This window comes from Chinchilla lanigera, unplaced genomic scaffold (assembly GCF_000276665.1).
Source record: "Chinchilla lanigera isolate Chin_1 unplaced genomic scaffold, ChiLan1.0 scaffold00077, whole genome shotgun sequence".
Taxonomy (NCBI): domain Eukaryota; kingdom Metazoa; phylum Chordata; class Mammalia; order Rodentia; family Chinchillidae; genus Chinchilla; species Chinchilla lanigera.
Window position 1 is genome coordinate 336,109 of NW_004955478.1, and position 15,002 is coordinate 351,110.

At 43.3% G+C, this 15,002-nt stretch overlaps 1 protein-coding gene across 6 annotated transcripts in view; it reads left to right on the forward strand.

Annotated features, from left to right (window-relative positions):
• Slc39a11 (solute carrier family 39, member 11) overlaps window positions 1-15,002 on the forward strand; it is a 365,832-nt gene that overhangs the window by 212,236 nt on the left and 138,594 nt on the right. For all 6 annotated transcript variants that reach the window (XM_005402093.2, XM_013503238.1, XM_013503239.1 and 3 more), the window contains one exon: window positions 6,474-6,644. In XM_005402093.2, coding sequence (XP_005402150.2) covers window positions 6,474-6,644 — 171 coding nt within the window. The remainder of the gene's footprint in view (window positions 1-6,473; window positions 6,645-15,002) is intronic.

Consider the following 15,002-nt stretch of genomic DNA (forward strand, 5'->3'; position numbering starts at 1 on the left):
AATCTGTTAATATGGTGTATTACATTTGTTGATTTACATATATTGAACCATCCCTGCATCCCTGGGGTGAATCCCACTTGGTGATGGTGTATAATCTTCTTGATGATTTGCTACATTCTGTTTGTTAGTATTTTATTGAAGATTTTTGCATCTATGTTCATTAGGGAGAGTGCCTGTAGTTTTCTTTGTTGGTTGGGTCTTTTTCTGGTTTTGAGTAGTACTTGCCTCCAGGAATGAGTTAGAAAGAATTGCCTCCCTTTCAACTAAAGAGTTTGAGGAGTATTGGCATTAAATCTTCTCTAAATGTCTTATAAAATTCAGCTATGAATCCATCAGGACTTGGATTTTTCTTTGTTGGTAAGTTTTTAATTACATTTTCAATTTCACTCACTGATATTGGATTATTCAAAATTTTTATATCTTCTTGATTCAGCTTTGATAATTCATATGTGTTTTAGAAATCTGTCCATTTCTTCTGTGTTTTCCATTCTATGCAAGTAAAGATTTTTGAAACAGGTACTAATGACCTTCTGAATTTCCACAGATTCTGTAGTGATTTCACCCTTTTCGTTCCATATTGCATAAATTTGAGTTTTTTATTTCCCTTTTTTTGAGAAGTTTGGCTAAGGGTTTATCAATTTTATTTATTCTTTCAAAGAACTAACTCTTTGATTCATTAATTCTTCATATTATTTTCTTCATCTCAATTGTGTTAACTTCTGCTGTTATCTTCCTTCCTTCTTTGAGCTTTGGGCTTGACTTGCTCTTCTTTTTCTAGAAGCTTGAGGTGCAGCATTAGATTGGTTACTTTTTCTCATTCTGTTTTCCTAATGTGAGAATACACCACTACAAATTTCCCTCTGAGGACTGCTTTCATTGTATCCCACAGGTTCCAGTAAGTTGTATTTCCATTTTTTTGGACTGCAGATGTTGTTTAATTTCTTCTTTTATTTCATCTGTGACCCTTTGGTTGTTCAGGAGGGTGCTATTTAATTGCCATGTATTTATGGAGTTCTTGCAGTTTCTTTTGTCAATCTCTAATTTCATTGCACTATGGTCAGATAATATGTATGGGATAATTGCAATTCCTTTGCATTTACTTAAGCAAGTTCTGTGGGCTAATATATGGTCTATTTTAGAGAACATGCCATGTGCAGCTGGGAAGAATGTATATTCTGATGTTGCTGGGGGGAGCATGTGGTAAAGGTCTACTAAGTGCATTTGTTCACAAGTTTGGTTTTGCTCTGTTATTTCTTTCCTGATTTTTTGTCTAGTTGATCTATCTCTTTGTGACAATGGCATATTACGGTTCCCAATTACAACTATCTTATTGGTTATTGATTTTTCATTTGTATTAATATTTGTCTTACATAGTTGGTACTCCCACATTTGGTGCATGTATGTTTATGATTGTTACCTCTTCCTCTTTTTTCCCCCTAACAAGCCTATAGTGACCTTCTTCATCTCTTTTGATCATCTTGGTTTGATGTTCACATTTTCTGCAAATAGAATAGCTACCCCTGCTTTTTTCTGGGTTCCTGTTGCATGGAATATTGTTTTTTATCCTTTGACATTCAGTCTACAGATTTCCTTTTGAACTAAATATGTTTCTTGTATACAGCATATTGTTGGATTTTGTTTCTTGATCCACTCTGCCAGGCTGTTTCTTTCGATTGGTGAATTGATTCTTTTCCCATGCTTGGGAAACATTCTGCTTTTACTGCAGCAAACAGTTTTTATATATTCTTTGTGTTAGCTCCTGTTTTTTCATCAACACCTATCAGTCTTATATTGTTTATCTTTGCACCATCTTGCATCTGTTGAATTGTTATTTCCCGGTTCCTCGTTATTTTTAAGAGATCTTTCCTTTGGCTGCTATCCTGTCTTCAGGGTTTGAAAGTCTATCCTCAGTTTCATTCAAGAAGTTTTGCCAGCTTTCAATGGAATTTTTAATTGCCTGGATATCTCTTTGAATGTTCCATGCATTCTAATTATTTCCTGTATTGTTTATTCAATGTTTCTATCATTTTCCTATGCTCCTCTATTTTTTTATGTATGTCTTCTTTAGAAGTACTGAGCAATTCTTTCATCATGGTCTAGGTGCCAAGGTCAATGCTAACCACTTGAGTCATTATTTCATGTTCAAGTTCACCATTAATTATAGAAGGAAAGTTATTCTGATATTGTGTGTGATGTGTCCCAGAGATAGAGTCCAGGTTCTTGTGTACTGTGAATAAAGAATTGCAAGTGTACACCTGATGGTAAGAGAAAAAGCAATTACATGTGTTGAAGTTAAGGGTAATGTGTGCTCAGGGTGCAAGTCGATGTGAATGGAAACAAAAAGATAGCATGAACCACAAAAGTGGTGCCAGGGCAGTGGGGGAATAGGAAGGAAAAGATAAATCAGACTTTTGTATTTAAAAGATGTGCACCCTTCCCTGGGTGTTTCTCATTGGATCTCTCTGGATATGATTGACAGAAATGATTGACGGGGTGCCGAATCATCTTAGGTGCATCTAGTACATGTGACTCTCCCACAGTTCATTCAGTTTTAATCATATGCATGATGTGCAGGCTCTGCGTATGAACCATTAATGAAATTCAAGTAGGGAAAAGGCTACCACTGGCCAAGCTGTGGGATCTAACCTGCATGTGCTCTGGCCTGGAGCTGTAGAGATTTCCTGGGTGTTTGTTATTTTTATTTATGTTTCTCTTAGGACAAAGGAAGGAGGATTGGCCCTGAAGTGTTACCCAAACTCAGGTGGGTGAGGAGTGGCCCCACAGCCCCAGATGTGTACTAACTCTAATTTATATATGATTAAAGAATCAGAACCAAATATGTGTCAAATATTGTCATTGCTCGTGTTGATACCTGAATTCCTCCTCCCAAATTATGCTGAATTTCTGGGAAACAAGTAGGAGGAAAAAATATAGTAAATAGATTATTCTATACTTTTTGTTGGTCTTTGGTGTTGTTTCTATGTACTTACTGTATAGTGAATAGACATTGGACTCTTCTTTATTGCATGCTTTGTAATGGGTTTTAAAAGAATATTTCTCCAGCAATATGAATTGTCCGCATTTGGGAGAGGCAGATTTGCCTACTTGTGCTAATCCAACCACATCATATCCACATCTTGGGAGATATTGTTTAAGCTGTCTTCTGATCTGATCTGTTAATTAGTATCACCATATTCATCAAAGCCCTGAGATTCCATTATTGGGCCCATTTGATTTAAGCAGTCCATCATCCTAGGAACCATGGCCACTCTGTGTCTTCATGTGATGGGTCTCAAGGACTTAGAAAGTGAAGGTTAATGGAGCATTTACCTCCCAAGATGTTCTCACTCTGAGCTCCTTCAATCTAGAAGGACTCAAAACTAGTTTCAAAGCCATCTGTATATCTTTTGCTGCAGAGTGGATTATGACTTACCTTGTGCATTCGTAAGCAGTTGCTAGCCCCTTGTGTTAGTTTACTAATCTTTGCTATTTAGGAGGATACAAGGCAGGAGAATCACAAGTTTGAGTGCAGCCTAGGCAACTTAGAGACTTCACAGAACCTTTCTTAGAGTGAAAAATAAAAAGGGCTGTGAGTTGTAGCTCAGCGTGAAGGCCCTAGGTCAGTGGTGGTACACCTATGGTAACCATACTGCGGTGGGTTGTTTATATCATTGAAAGCTCTAAAAAGTTCACCATCACTGACCTAGGTTCAATCTCCAGTACCACAAAAAGAAAGAAAGAAAGAAAGAAAGAAAGAAAGAAAGAAAGAAAGAAAGAAAGAAAGAAGAAAGAAAAGGAGAAAGGGAGAAAGAAAGAAAGAAGAAAGAGAGAAAAAAGAAAGAAGAAAGAAAGGAAGAAAGAAAAAAAGCAGTTGCTGATCCAAGATGGTTCAGAATTGTGAATGGGTGGACCCCAGCGGCTTGTGTCATTAGAGGGGTGGAGCTTCCTAGGCAGCAGATTTGCTCACCTCTCCAGTGGGAGTTGTCTGCTGATGTGCTGGAGAAAGAATCACATCCCCTGTTTGGGAGAAGAGGAAAGCAGCTGTATCCAAAGAAGTCACCTGGTGATTCAGAATGAGCCAGGAGCATCTATCCGTTCCTCTGCACATGTGGCAATGCAGTGTCTGAGTGCAAAGGAAGGTGACTGACACCCTCCTCCCCAGTGGCTCCCTTCTGCCTCTGGATTCTTAGATGCTCAATTCTACATATTGTATAATGGGCAACATTTTTTTTCTAAGGGCAAAAAGGCTTTTCTTTCCACCTTCCTGAAAGAATTATAACCTGGCTTGGCATTGATAAATGTTTCCTACTTCAAGCCACTTTCCAATTAGAAATAGCTGGGATAAATGGTTAAGAAACATCATTTCTCTGCATTGTTTTCAGGTTTGTCCTGAGCAGGAGTTGAGTATAGATACAAGATCCCTACTGAGTGCCCCCTCTGTTGTCATGTGGGTATCTCACCTTGGTGACTACTCCCACCTACCCTTTTTGGTGAGAAAATGCACAGATTAACCACCTGTCTCCATGCCACTCTACCCAACCTGAGACCCCTGCTGAGAGAGTGACTTCTGGAGGGAAAGGACCCATGAACCCCTGTGGACTGGCTGTGTGACCTGGGACAACCTGCTCTACCTCTCTGGTCCTCAGTGTCCTCCTTTATGAAAGGAGATTAATCTCTACAAATGAGCCTCCAAGGATCCAGGCTGAGTTGGAGAGCAGGTCCCAATGTCACCTATCCACCAGCCTTGCAGAGGTTTCCACTTGTGTTTGACATAGACCACGTCATGCCTAAATATCCTTCCTACTTTGCTTTGCCAAGCCCTACTTTGAAAGCGCCTGCACCTTTGCCATGTCAGGATGTCTTGTGTCACTTGGCTCTGGCACCCCCAGCCCCACCCCGTGTGCCTGGCAGCTGCCGTGTGCACTCATCTCCGTGGACACCGCAGAGTCTTTACCAACCTTACGGGGAAAGGTGTGGAGCACCCACCACTCTGGATGCCTCCTGGGCTCACCAGTGATTTGCTTGGACTAATCTTCCTCACTGTGGACTCAGTCATGGCTGTTACCAGGTGGTGGCTTATCTCACCTTTGCAGTGTACCTAGCCCTAGCACTGTTTTCCCTCATTGGGATCCCAAGGCCAGGCTTGTGTCTTTGCTCTGGTTGACTCCCTTCCTGCTGCTCCTGTTATGTTCAGGAACTCGACACTGGCTTAGCTCATGGCTTCTCCCAGCTCTGGGTGTCTTGCCTGCCCAGCATTCAGGTTCCAACGTTTTGGTGGCATTGGTAAAAATCAGTACCACTTTAGGTGCTTGGTAGAGAATGTGCATCCCGCCCTTTAGGTGCAAAGGTATTGTTTGTCTTCCCTGTCTGTCTTCCCTTATGCTATAAAATCTGCTAAGGAGAAATTTGTTTTTGTTTTTTGTTTTATTTTGTTTTTTGGTACTGGGAATTGAACTCAGCACCTTACGCTTGCCAGGCAGGCACTTGTGCTGCTGAGCTACATCCCAGAGCCCTGTTTTTGTTCTTATCAACTTGTACATGAGAGCAGTTGAGGCAGGCCTGTGGGTTTAGAGGGAGCCCAAAGAATCAACAGTGTTCACTAGAAGTCCAGGACAAAGCTGAGCACCTGGGCCCCAATCCTGTTTGGTTCATGGGCTACATGTGGAACTGCCCTGTTTATGTCCCTAATACCTATCAGTGCCTGAAATCCCAAATGTTTATCAGTTTCCTGACCAGCCAACGCAGCCTGAGTTGTCTACATATCATTAACTTAAAATGTACAAAACCAGCCAAGTGTGGTAGTACATGCTCATAATACCAGTACTCTGGGAGGCTGAGGCAGGAGGATCAAAAATTTGAGCCCAACCTGGGCAACTCAAGTGATGTAGCAAGACTCTGTCTCACAAAAATGTTCCTAAGTAAAGTACTGGGGGAAAAATAAGTGAAAGGTCAGGGATGTATCTTAGTGTGAAGGGTCTTGGTTCAAACTCCAGTACCACCAAAAAGAAAAGAAAGAATACAAAATCACTTCCCGTCCTGTGTGCATTGCTTGTTGCAGTACCGGGGACTGGACCCAGGGCCTTTGCACTGAGCTATACCCCCCAGCCCTTTGTTAAATTTTTTATTTTGAGACTGTCTCACTAAGTCACTAGGTTGCCGGAGCTGGACTCAAACCTATGATTGTTCTGTCTCAGCTTCCCACAGTGCTGCGATTATGGGTATGTACTATCATGCATGGCTAGGACTCTGAATTTTCATCTTTTTATCCTTTCTGCTACCGTACCTGTACACTAGGCACTGAATGTCTATCCAGCTGGTGTTTCTTGCATAACTGCCTGCAGGTGAATGAATGAACCACCAGTGTAGAAGTAGAATGTTCTAGGTCTTGAAAGCTTCCATTTGCTATTGCTTGCCCAAGTGTCAATGTATGCATTTTCAAACCTCTTTCTACCTCTCCCTCTCTTTTTGCTCAGACAAGAGCGAGAACGGCGATGCGTACCAGAGAAGGAAGGTGATGGCTGGCGGCCCCACAGAGGGCCCTGCTACCCTGGCACCTTCTCGGGAGCACCTGGTTCAGCCCAGCAGCAGCAGCTGGAGGAGAATCACGCTGCTCATCCTGGCCATCACCATACACAACATCCCAGGTGAGGACTTGCTCTCTCAGTCACCTGTCGGGGCAGGAGTCTGGCCGGAGAAGGGGTAGCAATGGCTGTGGAGGTGGAAGTACAGCCCTTTCTTGAATTTATGTTTTGAGTAACCCACTGTAGACTGATTATTGTAGGCTAAAACATCCCATCCCCATTACTTTAAACAGCTTCTGCTATTTCTACCTAGGAGTTCCTGCCTTTACATATTTGGTTCCATGTTATTGGAGTATAATTTTGTAAGTGTTATGTGATTACACTGGTACAGGGTGCTCTTATAAATATATCTTAGGCTCTGCCTCATGATTCTTAAAAATACTAAATTGAATACAATTTGACACTGACTTATCTGCTTTCTTTATGGGAGCCTCTTTCTGAAACATCCTGACCAGTCTTTTCCTGTTTAGCATTGTGAATTAATGTGTTTTATGTCTTTGGATTGATTTTAATTGGGGAAAAAGATGTACTGATGTTTTATTTCAAAGACCACATGCTTTTAGAGCAACTAGCAAATATAGTAAACATAAAAGTAATAAGTAATTAAAGATATTATGAAGGGGCTGGAGCTCCTTGAGCTATATCTTAGAATTCCAGCCCTGCGTCTTACTAATGAGTTTATCTTAGAAAATTGCTTGAACTTCCTGAACTTTGGTTTTCTCATCAGTGAAATGGGAGTCATGCTATAACTAGCTTATTTTGAGTATTAGACAAAAGACTAAATGTACCTGCAGATTTTGGTGCCGTATTTGACCTCATGAGCATCTGACACATGGAAGCCATTATTGGCATTGATAACACCATTCCCTGCCTTTCCAGCCTCGATGTCCCCAATCCTCGGTTCTGAAACACTCTGATCCATCTTTGCTTATTCTAAAACCTAAGTCCGAGCAGTTGCCTTCCCCAGGGAACATCCCCAAATACTTTGTTTTCTGAGTCCTTGCAGAATTCATGGTGCTGAGCTGTCCCCTATTACAGGAGGAACACATGGGAAGGCAAAACTTTCAAGTCACCACATTTTTCTCTGAAAAGTTCATTTGGATGTGTTTCTATCTGCTTCTCACCTTAATATTATAGAGGCAAAGGGCAAGGGCAAGGGCAAGCTAAGTTTATTCTTCTGTGAAACTTAAAGTATTTTTGCTTATTATTATGACTTGGAAATAAAATGTTCCCCAAAAGGCATGTGTGTTGAGAGATGGGATTTCAGAAGGTGACTGGATCATGCAGGTGCTGACCTCATCATGGACTAATCCACTGATTAGATCATAGCTGAATGTGCTGTTTGAAAGTGGGAAAGGTTGGATCAGGTGGGTCACTGAGGGCATGACCTAGAATGGTGTGTGCTGACCCCAGCCACCCCTCTTCTATCCTCTCTCTCTCTCCTCTTTTCTTTCTCTGCTTCTGGTTGCCATGAGGTAAGCAACTTTCCTCTGCCGTGCCTGTCTGTCGTGATGTTTCTTTCTGCCTTGGAGCCAGCTGACCATGGACTAAAGCTCCGGGACTGTGAGGCCAAAGAAATCCTCATAATGGCTCTGTCTTGTGCTCCGTGGTTGATGAGATGCTGGGGGTTTCTGAACAAGGAGCACATGTCTTGACTTGAGCTTTTAAGGGCTCTGTCCAGGTGCTGAGTGGAAGCTGGGTGGAGGGGGGTGAAGATGGAGGCAGAGAGATCTGTGTGGAGGCTTCCACAGAATCCAGCTGAACGATAATGGTGGGTCAGGCCAGGATGGAAGTGGCCAAGGTGTTATGAAGGGGGCTCATCTGGGCCTCCATCAAAGGTGAGGCCAATGGGTTCTACCCATAGATTGGATGGGAGGTGTGAGAACAAGAGATGAACCAGAGGTCTCAGGGCCAGCTCCTGCAAGGGTGGGTTTGCCATCAGCTGAGCTGGGGCAGGTTTCGGGGGGAATATTGGGATTGCATTTTGGGTTGTGGAGTCTGAGTGCTGTTAGACTGTCAGGTGGAGATGTTGACTAGACAACTGGGTACACAGGTTTGGAGGTGAGGAACAAAGTCTGGTTAGAGCTATACATTTGTGACTCATTGACACATAAGTGTTATTTAAACCCATGGCACTGGATGAAATCATCGGATGTCTAAATCCAGAGGAAAAGGGCTCTGAAAACCCTGCTGTGGCTCTTTCCTTGAGTCTTCTGTTTCAACTTCCTCTAAAGAGACAACAGCTCACCCGGTAGTCACCTTAGCAGCACCATGCCCTTTGATGACGACTGCTTTAGGAGCCTGTCTGTAGCCAGCTTCTCTCTGAAAAGGTCTCTTCTTTAACACTATCCTTTATAGTTTATTAAAAATTTCACTATAACTTTGGTATTCCTTGAGACTGGGTTTTAAGATAGACTTTTCACAATGACTCAATGGATAATTGGGGTTTTGAAGTTTTTTTGTTTTTTTGTTTTTTTTGGTCTTTGCTGATTCAATTTTTTATGTCCCATGGATGACATTCTGTTTAATTTTTCTTTCAATGTGGAAGGAAAAAGGGAAACTTGACAAAGGAAAGCTTGATAATGAGTCCTCTGGCTTTGGGAGGTTTCTGAAGTGTGAGGACAACACAGCCATGGCACTTACACAAGCCGAGGACACTGTGGTTAATAATGTGACATCGATGTGCAGGGACAGATGAGTTCATTCACTGCGGTTCACAGTCTTCCTCCAGACCCTGAGAAGCTAGGGACCCACGCACAAGACAGTGATGTACATCTGTCTTAGTTCTTTCAGGCTAATTCACAAAGTACCATAGACTGAGTGACATATAAGCCATAGAAATTTATTTCTTACATTCAGGAGGCTGGAAGTCTGGGATTCGGGGGTGCGGCCATGCTCTGTTGAGCACCCCTTCTGAGATGCATTTGGCCTTCCTTTCATTGTGTCCCCTGTTGGAAAAAGGGTGTGAGAGCTCCCTGGAGCCTCATTTTATGAAGGCATTAATCCATTCCTGTAGTGGTTGATTGATCATGTCAACTTGAGAAATTTAGAAGCATAACTAAACTTGGCCCAGCAATTGGCTCAGCAATTCTACACCCTGGGGTGTAGAGGAGCCACCCTAGGGTGGATCATCACCTAGATAATATAAAAGGAAAATGAAGAAGGACAGAGGAACTTCCATTCCTTTTGAAGCAGCTCCAGTCTTCACCTTCAGCTTGGACTTAGTCTCCTGGCTGCTAGTGCAGACTCTTTGGCTTCCACCTTGGATCCTTAAGCCTTCCATTGCAGACTCATCGGCCTCCTGGTATGGAGCTCTGCAGTGAACCTGCACGGAACTCTGCAGTGAACTCCAGACCCTGAACTGATTCCTTCGGTCTTCAGTGTGCAGACACCCTATGCACACTTCCTCATACAACTCTCTGGCTGACCATCGTAAGCCAATCTTGTAATTTCTTATAATTTGTACATCCTGTGTTATATCTGTTTCTCCAATAAAACCCTGACTGATACCATTCCCAAGGGCTTCGCCCTCAGGGTTTAATGAAAGCCCCACAGTGCCACTCCCAATACCATCATCGTGGGCCTTGGTTAGGCTAGGAACATTTAGACCAATGGTGGGGAGCCTATGGCACACGTGCCACGCCAGGCTGTTTGTATCACTGAAAACTCTAAAAGGTTTGCCATCATTGATTTAGACCATAGCAATATAGTATCTTGGGTTTTTGATCCCATTCCTTCCTTACAGTAGGAAAAAGTCCCCAGTTTAGCAGAACAAACTGTGTAGCTGTGCAGGCAGTTTGCATGAGTTAGAAAGACATGATAACAAGGAGAGGAGGGCCACAGACGGGACCCCACTAGCATATGCCACAGAAGGGAGACGCTGCTCTGTCCTTCCAACCTGCTCCCCTGGCCGCTGCCTGTGTGCAGCTTCGATGAGCTCCGGCACCTGTTCCAACCGCTGGAAAAACCACAGTAAGAGAAACAACATGTTTTCTATGCAAGCACAGTGCCTCTCAAAGTGTTTTTCCTGCAGTATCAAGCAAACTCAAGAGCCCTAAACCTTGGAAGATTCCTGGACCTTAGGAAACAAGCTCTCACTTTATGTTTGAGTGGAATTAAAAGTCAAAAAGCAATTGAGTCCTTACTGATCTCTTTTCTTCAGTAGTTGATGGTCTTAACAATACAGAGCTTTGCATGTGAGAAAGTCAAAGTCAAACCTGAGGGGATTCCGAGCTTATCTCATTTAAATCCCTCTCTAATTGGAAACAGAGGCTCGCTATTAATTTATCACCTTGGCTCTCCCAGCCCAAGTATAGGATGATTCTGTGAAGCATAATCTAAGTAGTACATGATGAATTTCATTTCTATTTTGTAATGTTTTTCGTCTCAGGGATAGAGCCCAGTCCTAGAATTTCATTTATTTAACAAAGTTAATCACTCCTCTCCTTTCAACAACTCACCTTATCCTTTCTTCTTTCATTGTGATAGTAATCACTCTGAGTTGTGATCATTTAAACATGTTTGTTTCTCCCTGGTACGTGGAGCTTCTTGCCTGAAGGTCAATGCCATATTCTTTTTTGGACCCAAGGTCACAGCTCATTCTGAATCTGTGCTGTGTCCCATGCCTAGTGTAGACCAGAGCATCTGCAGTGCCGAGAGCCTTTGTTACTCGTCCTTCGTTCTGGGAAAAAAGCAGCCATTTGTGAGTTAGATGAGTAGTTTTCTTTCTGCGTTGGCTGCCAGGTGGGCCAAAGGTGGGTGTTTGACTCATGTAGGTCTTGATGAGTGTTTGAGATTATTTATAAAGATCCACAGATAAAGAGGCTGGATGAATCATACACTTTTTATTTTCCTCTCCTTAGAGTCAAGAGCCAAGTTCATTTTGCTGGTTGTGCAGTGACACAGAGAGACCCGGGGCCATGTTTATATCTCGAGGACAGCGCGGCAGTTGGTTTTAATTATTGGGCTTGTCATTACTGATGTTTCCTAATAATGGCTTCAAAAGAAATGCTCCAGGGTTTAGTCAGAAGTGATTTTTGTTTGGGGGAACTAAAACAACAATTTAGACATCAAAACATGAACAGTGGTTGGTATTCCTGGGTGATGGAATCATGACTGATTTTTACTTTCTTCTTGTTTTTGTGAGGTTTATAAATTAACTTTCCTATAATAAATACTTATTACCTGTGATCAGATAAAAATATTCTTCGGAAGGAGGCCCTCTGTGGCCATAACCCTTGTACCCTACAACACACCCACCAAAGTATGGAGGTAAGTTATTGTTTTGTGCCAGAGACAATCATTATTAGTGTCAGTGCCTAAGAAGTTGGAAACAAAGTGAAGGTCTGTATTAGTTTACTATAGATGCTGTAGTAAATTATCACAAACTTAATGGCATTAAACAACCCACATTTATTCCCCTATTCTGGAGGGCAGAAATCTAAAATCCCTTTCACTGGACCAAAGTCAAAGTGTCAGCAAGACTATGTTTTTGCTGCAAGCTCTAGAGAAGGATCTTTTCTTGCCCTTTTGGGCTTCTAGAGGATGCAGGCATTCCTTGGCTTGTGGCTACATCCCTCAAGTCTGTCATATTACTTTTTTTTCTAGGTCAAGTATCCTTCTGCCTCCTTATAAATGCTCTTGGTATTCCACTTGGGGCCCACACAGATAATCCAGGATAGTCACCTTCAAAGAGTTTCTTTTATCATAAAAGGTAACATTTACAGATTCAGGCATTTAGGACCTGGCTATATTTGGACTCATCATTTGGAAAAAACCTACAGACCAGAAGAATCTTTCAAATGCAGGCCAGCAATGCTTAGCTTGAGTTCCAAAATGGATTCAACAGCACATAATTCTTTTGTAAATCTCAGCCTGACTCTTACAGCCGTCTTGGTCTTGCTCCTGTGCTCTCTTGTGCTGTGAGCTCTGTCTTTCCTATCTCTGGCTCTTTCTGATGAAGTTCTAGATTCTTCAGACTCACTGAGTTTATTCAACATGCAGAGCCTGCACTAGCACCTTCCTTCATCTGGTGAGCGTGCTGGGTAATGTTGCAGGAGATGTGATGCTTTTTTAGCTTTGCTGAGTGTGCAGTGGGGGTGGTGGGGTATCACGTTGCCATCCACATCTCATGGGACCCCTGCCCTGTGGAACCCCACCCCTTTCCATAACAACACATACCCCTGCTCACGTGGACCCTGATTCTTCATGGCTGGCCTGCTCACAGTGCCAGAATCACTGATGAGTTTGCTGCTGACATTCAGCTCCTAAGGTCCATGGCTTGTTGTGAAAGGTCACTGACTCAGTCTATTTATGCCACTCATCTATATTCTTTCTCTCCTGTGGTGCCTTATTTTTAAAGCACAGAAAATTCCCATGCTCCGCCAGCCACTGTAAGTGTCATCAGTTCCCTCCCGCACTGAGGAAGTGTCCCTGTTAAGTCTTTTTAAACAGTTCAGCCAGGTGTGGTGGTGAATGCCAATAAACCCAGCACCAGCGAGGCTGAGGCAGGAGGAACAAGCCCCTAACTTAAACATAAAAGAAAAGTTGGGATATAATTCATATACCATATCAGTCACCGGTTCAAAGTGTACAATTCAGTGGTTTTAGTGTATTCATAAGGATGCATAGTCATCCTCACTATCTCATTTCCAAATACTCTCCTCGCCCCTTGCCACAGCCTTGCACGCATTAGCAGTCATTCCCCATCTCCCTTCACTCCAGCTCCTGCACTGTTTTGCTTTCCATCTGTACAGATTCCCCTCATCTCTACTTTGACATATGTGGAGCTATATACCACACAGCTTTTGGGTCCCAAGGTTCCTTTGTGTCATAGCACATGCTAGTACATCTTCCTTTTTAAGGCCAGACGATCTTCCATTCTGTGGGTGCACACATTTGGCTTATCCATGTATCCCTTGACAGACATTTGGGTTGTTTCTGCCCTGTGGCTGTTGTGAGTGTAACCACAGCCCCTTGTGTGTGGACATGTGTTCTCTCCTACACATACCCTAGAGTGGAACTGGCAGGGTCCCGTGGCAACCTCTAAACTCTTTAAAGCCAGTTTTTGCTTTCTTAAGTTTCTTCCTTCTTTTTCCTTGCCACAGGCCTCTATCCTTACAGAAAATCCCTCTGTGGTGGAGGTTTAGCAGCGCACACGCCAAGGCTTGGCTTCGGGGTGCCTAAGAGCCCTGCTTTCCAAGGGGCTGTCGATTGCTTTTGGATTTGGGCTCTGTGTGGAATGGTGTGTTCAAATGCTGATAATTCAGGGGATAGCTGAGAATGGCAGGAGGTGGTAGCTGTGGCTGGTGTTGGTGGTGTGAGCCCGAACATTCAGCTTCTCCTAGTGTCAGCTCTGTGTGCTGCAGGTGACTTTGGAGGGCAGCAGTGGGAACAAGATCAGGGGTCTGGCTCGCAAGAAGGAGCCAATAACGACAAAGAAGGACCTACCAATTCTTCACTTTCCTGGGACAAAGACTGCACAGAAAATTCTCCCATCCAAGTACTAACCAGGCCTGAGCCTGCTTAGCTTCTGAGATCAGACAAAATCGAGTGTGTTCAGACTACATAGAAAATTCTACCATTTGATAAGGGCCTTCCCTGGGAAACACTGGTGCAACCACTCCTACTACATGTCGCTTGACTTCAGGAACTGGAAGGCATTCTCAGTAGTTGCGCTCAGTCAGAGTGCCATGCAAAGCTACAAATTATTTATAATAATAAACAACACGCATAATATGAAAAGCTGCCACTTATGGGGGCCTTTGGAAAGTCCAGGCATTGTATAAAGTGTTCTGTGTGCAATGTTTAGATATTTTTGTGTCTTTGTTTTACACTTTAGGCATTGAATTTGGTCAAAACACATCGCACATTTTCAAACCACACTTGCTATAAAATAAAACTGAGTAACTGAGACGGGGAGGCTCCGAGATCAGGTGCCAGGCCTCTGGCAGGAGCTTGGCTCACAGGCCGTCTGGCACGTTGCTTCCTCTGCTTCTTGCCCTGGTGAGCTCTGCTTCCTTCCTTCTGGTGGGTCACAAAGTTTTTCAGAGCTGGTTCCACCAAAGTTGAGCGACTGCTTTCTGATTTGCGGGGCTTGCCACAGTAAATGTCAGTATCTGCAGCGCCTCACTGGTGTGTTGGTGGGTTCTCACTCCAAACGCACTGGGCTTTCTTCTGCATAAGACTTGGGCATGGAAACCTGAGCAGGAATCCTCATCCCTCCATGGACCAGCTGCTGTGGGCGCTCTGCAGAAGTGTAGGGGGTGAACATCCATGAGGTGGGACCCTACACATACATCTGCAAATGAAGATGATCCAGGAGTCATATAGGTCAGCAGCCTGAGGCATGGGACTAGCCGCAAGAGTCAGAAAGACCAGGGCTTAGGTCTTGCAGCCATGTAATGCTTTACTAGCTAGGGG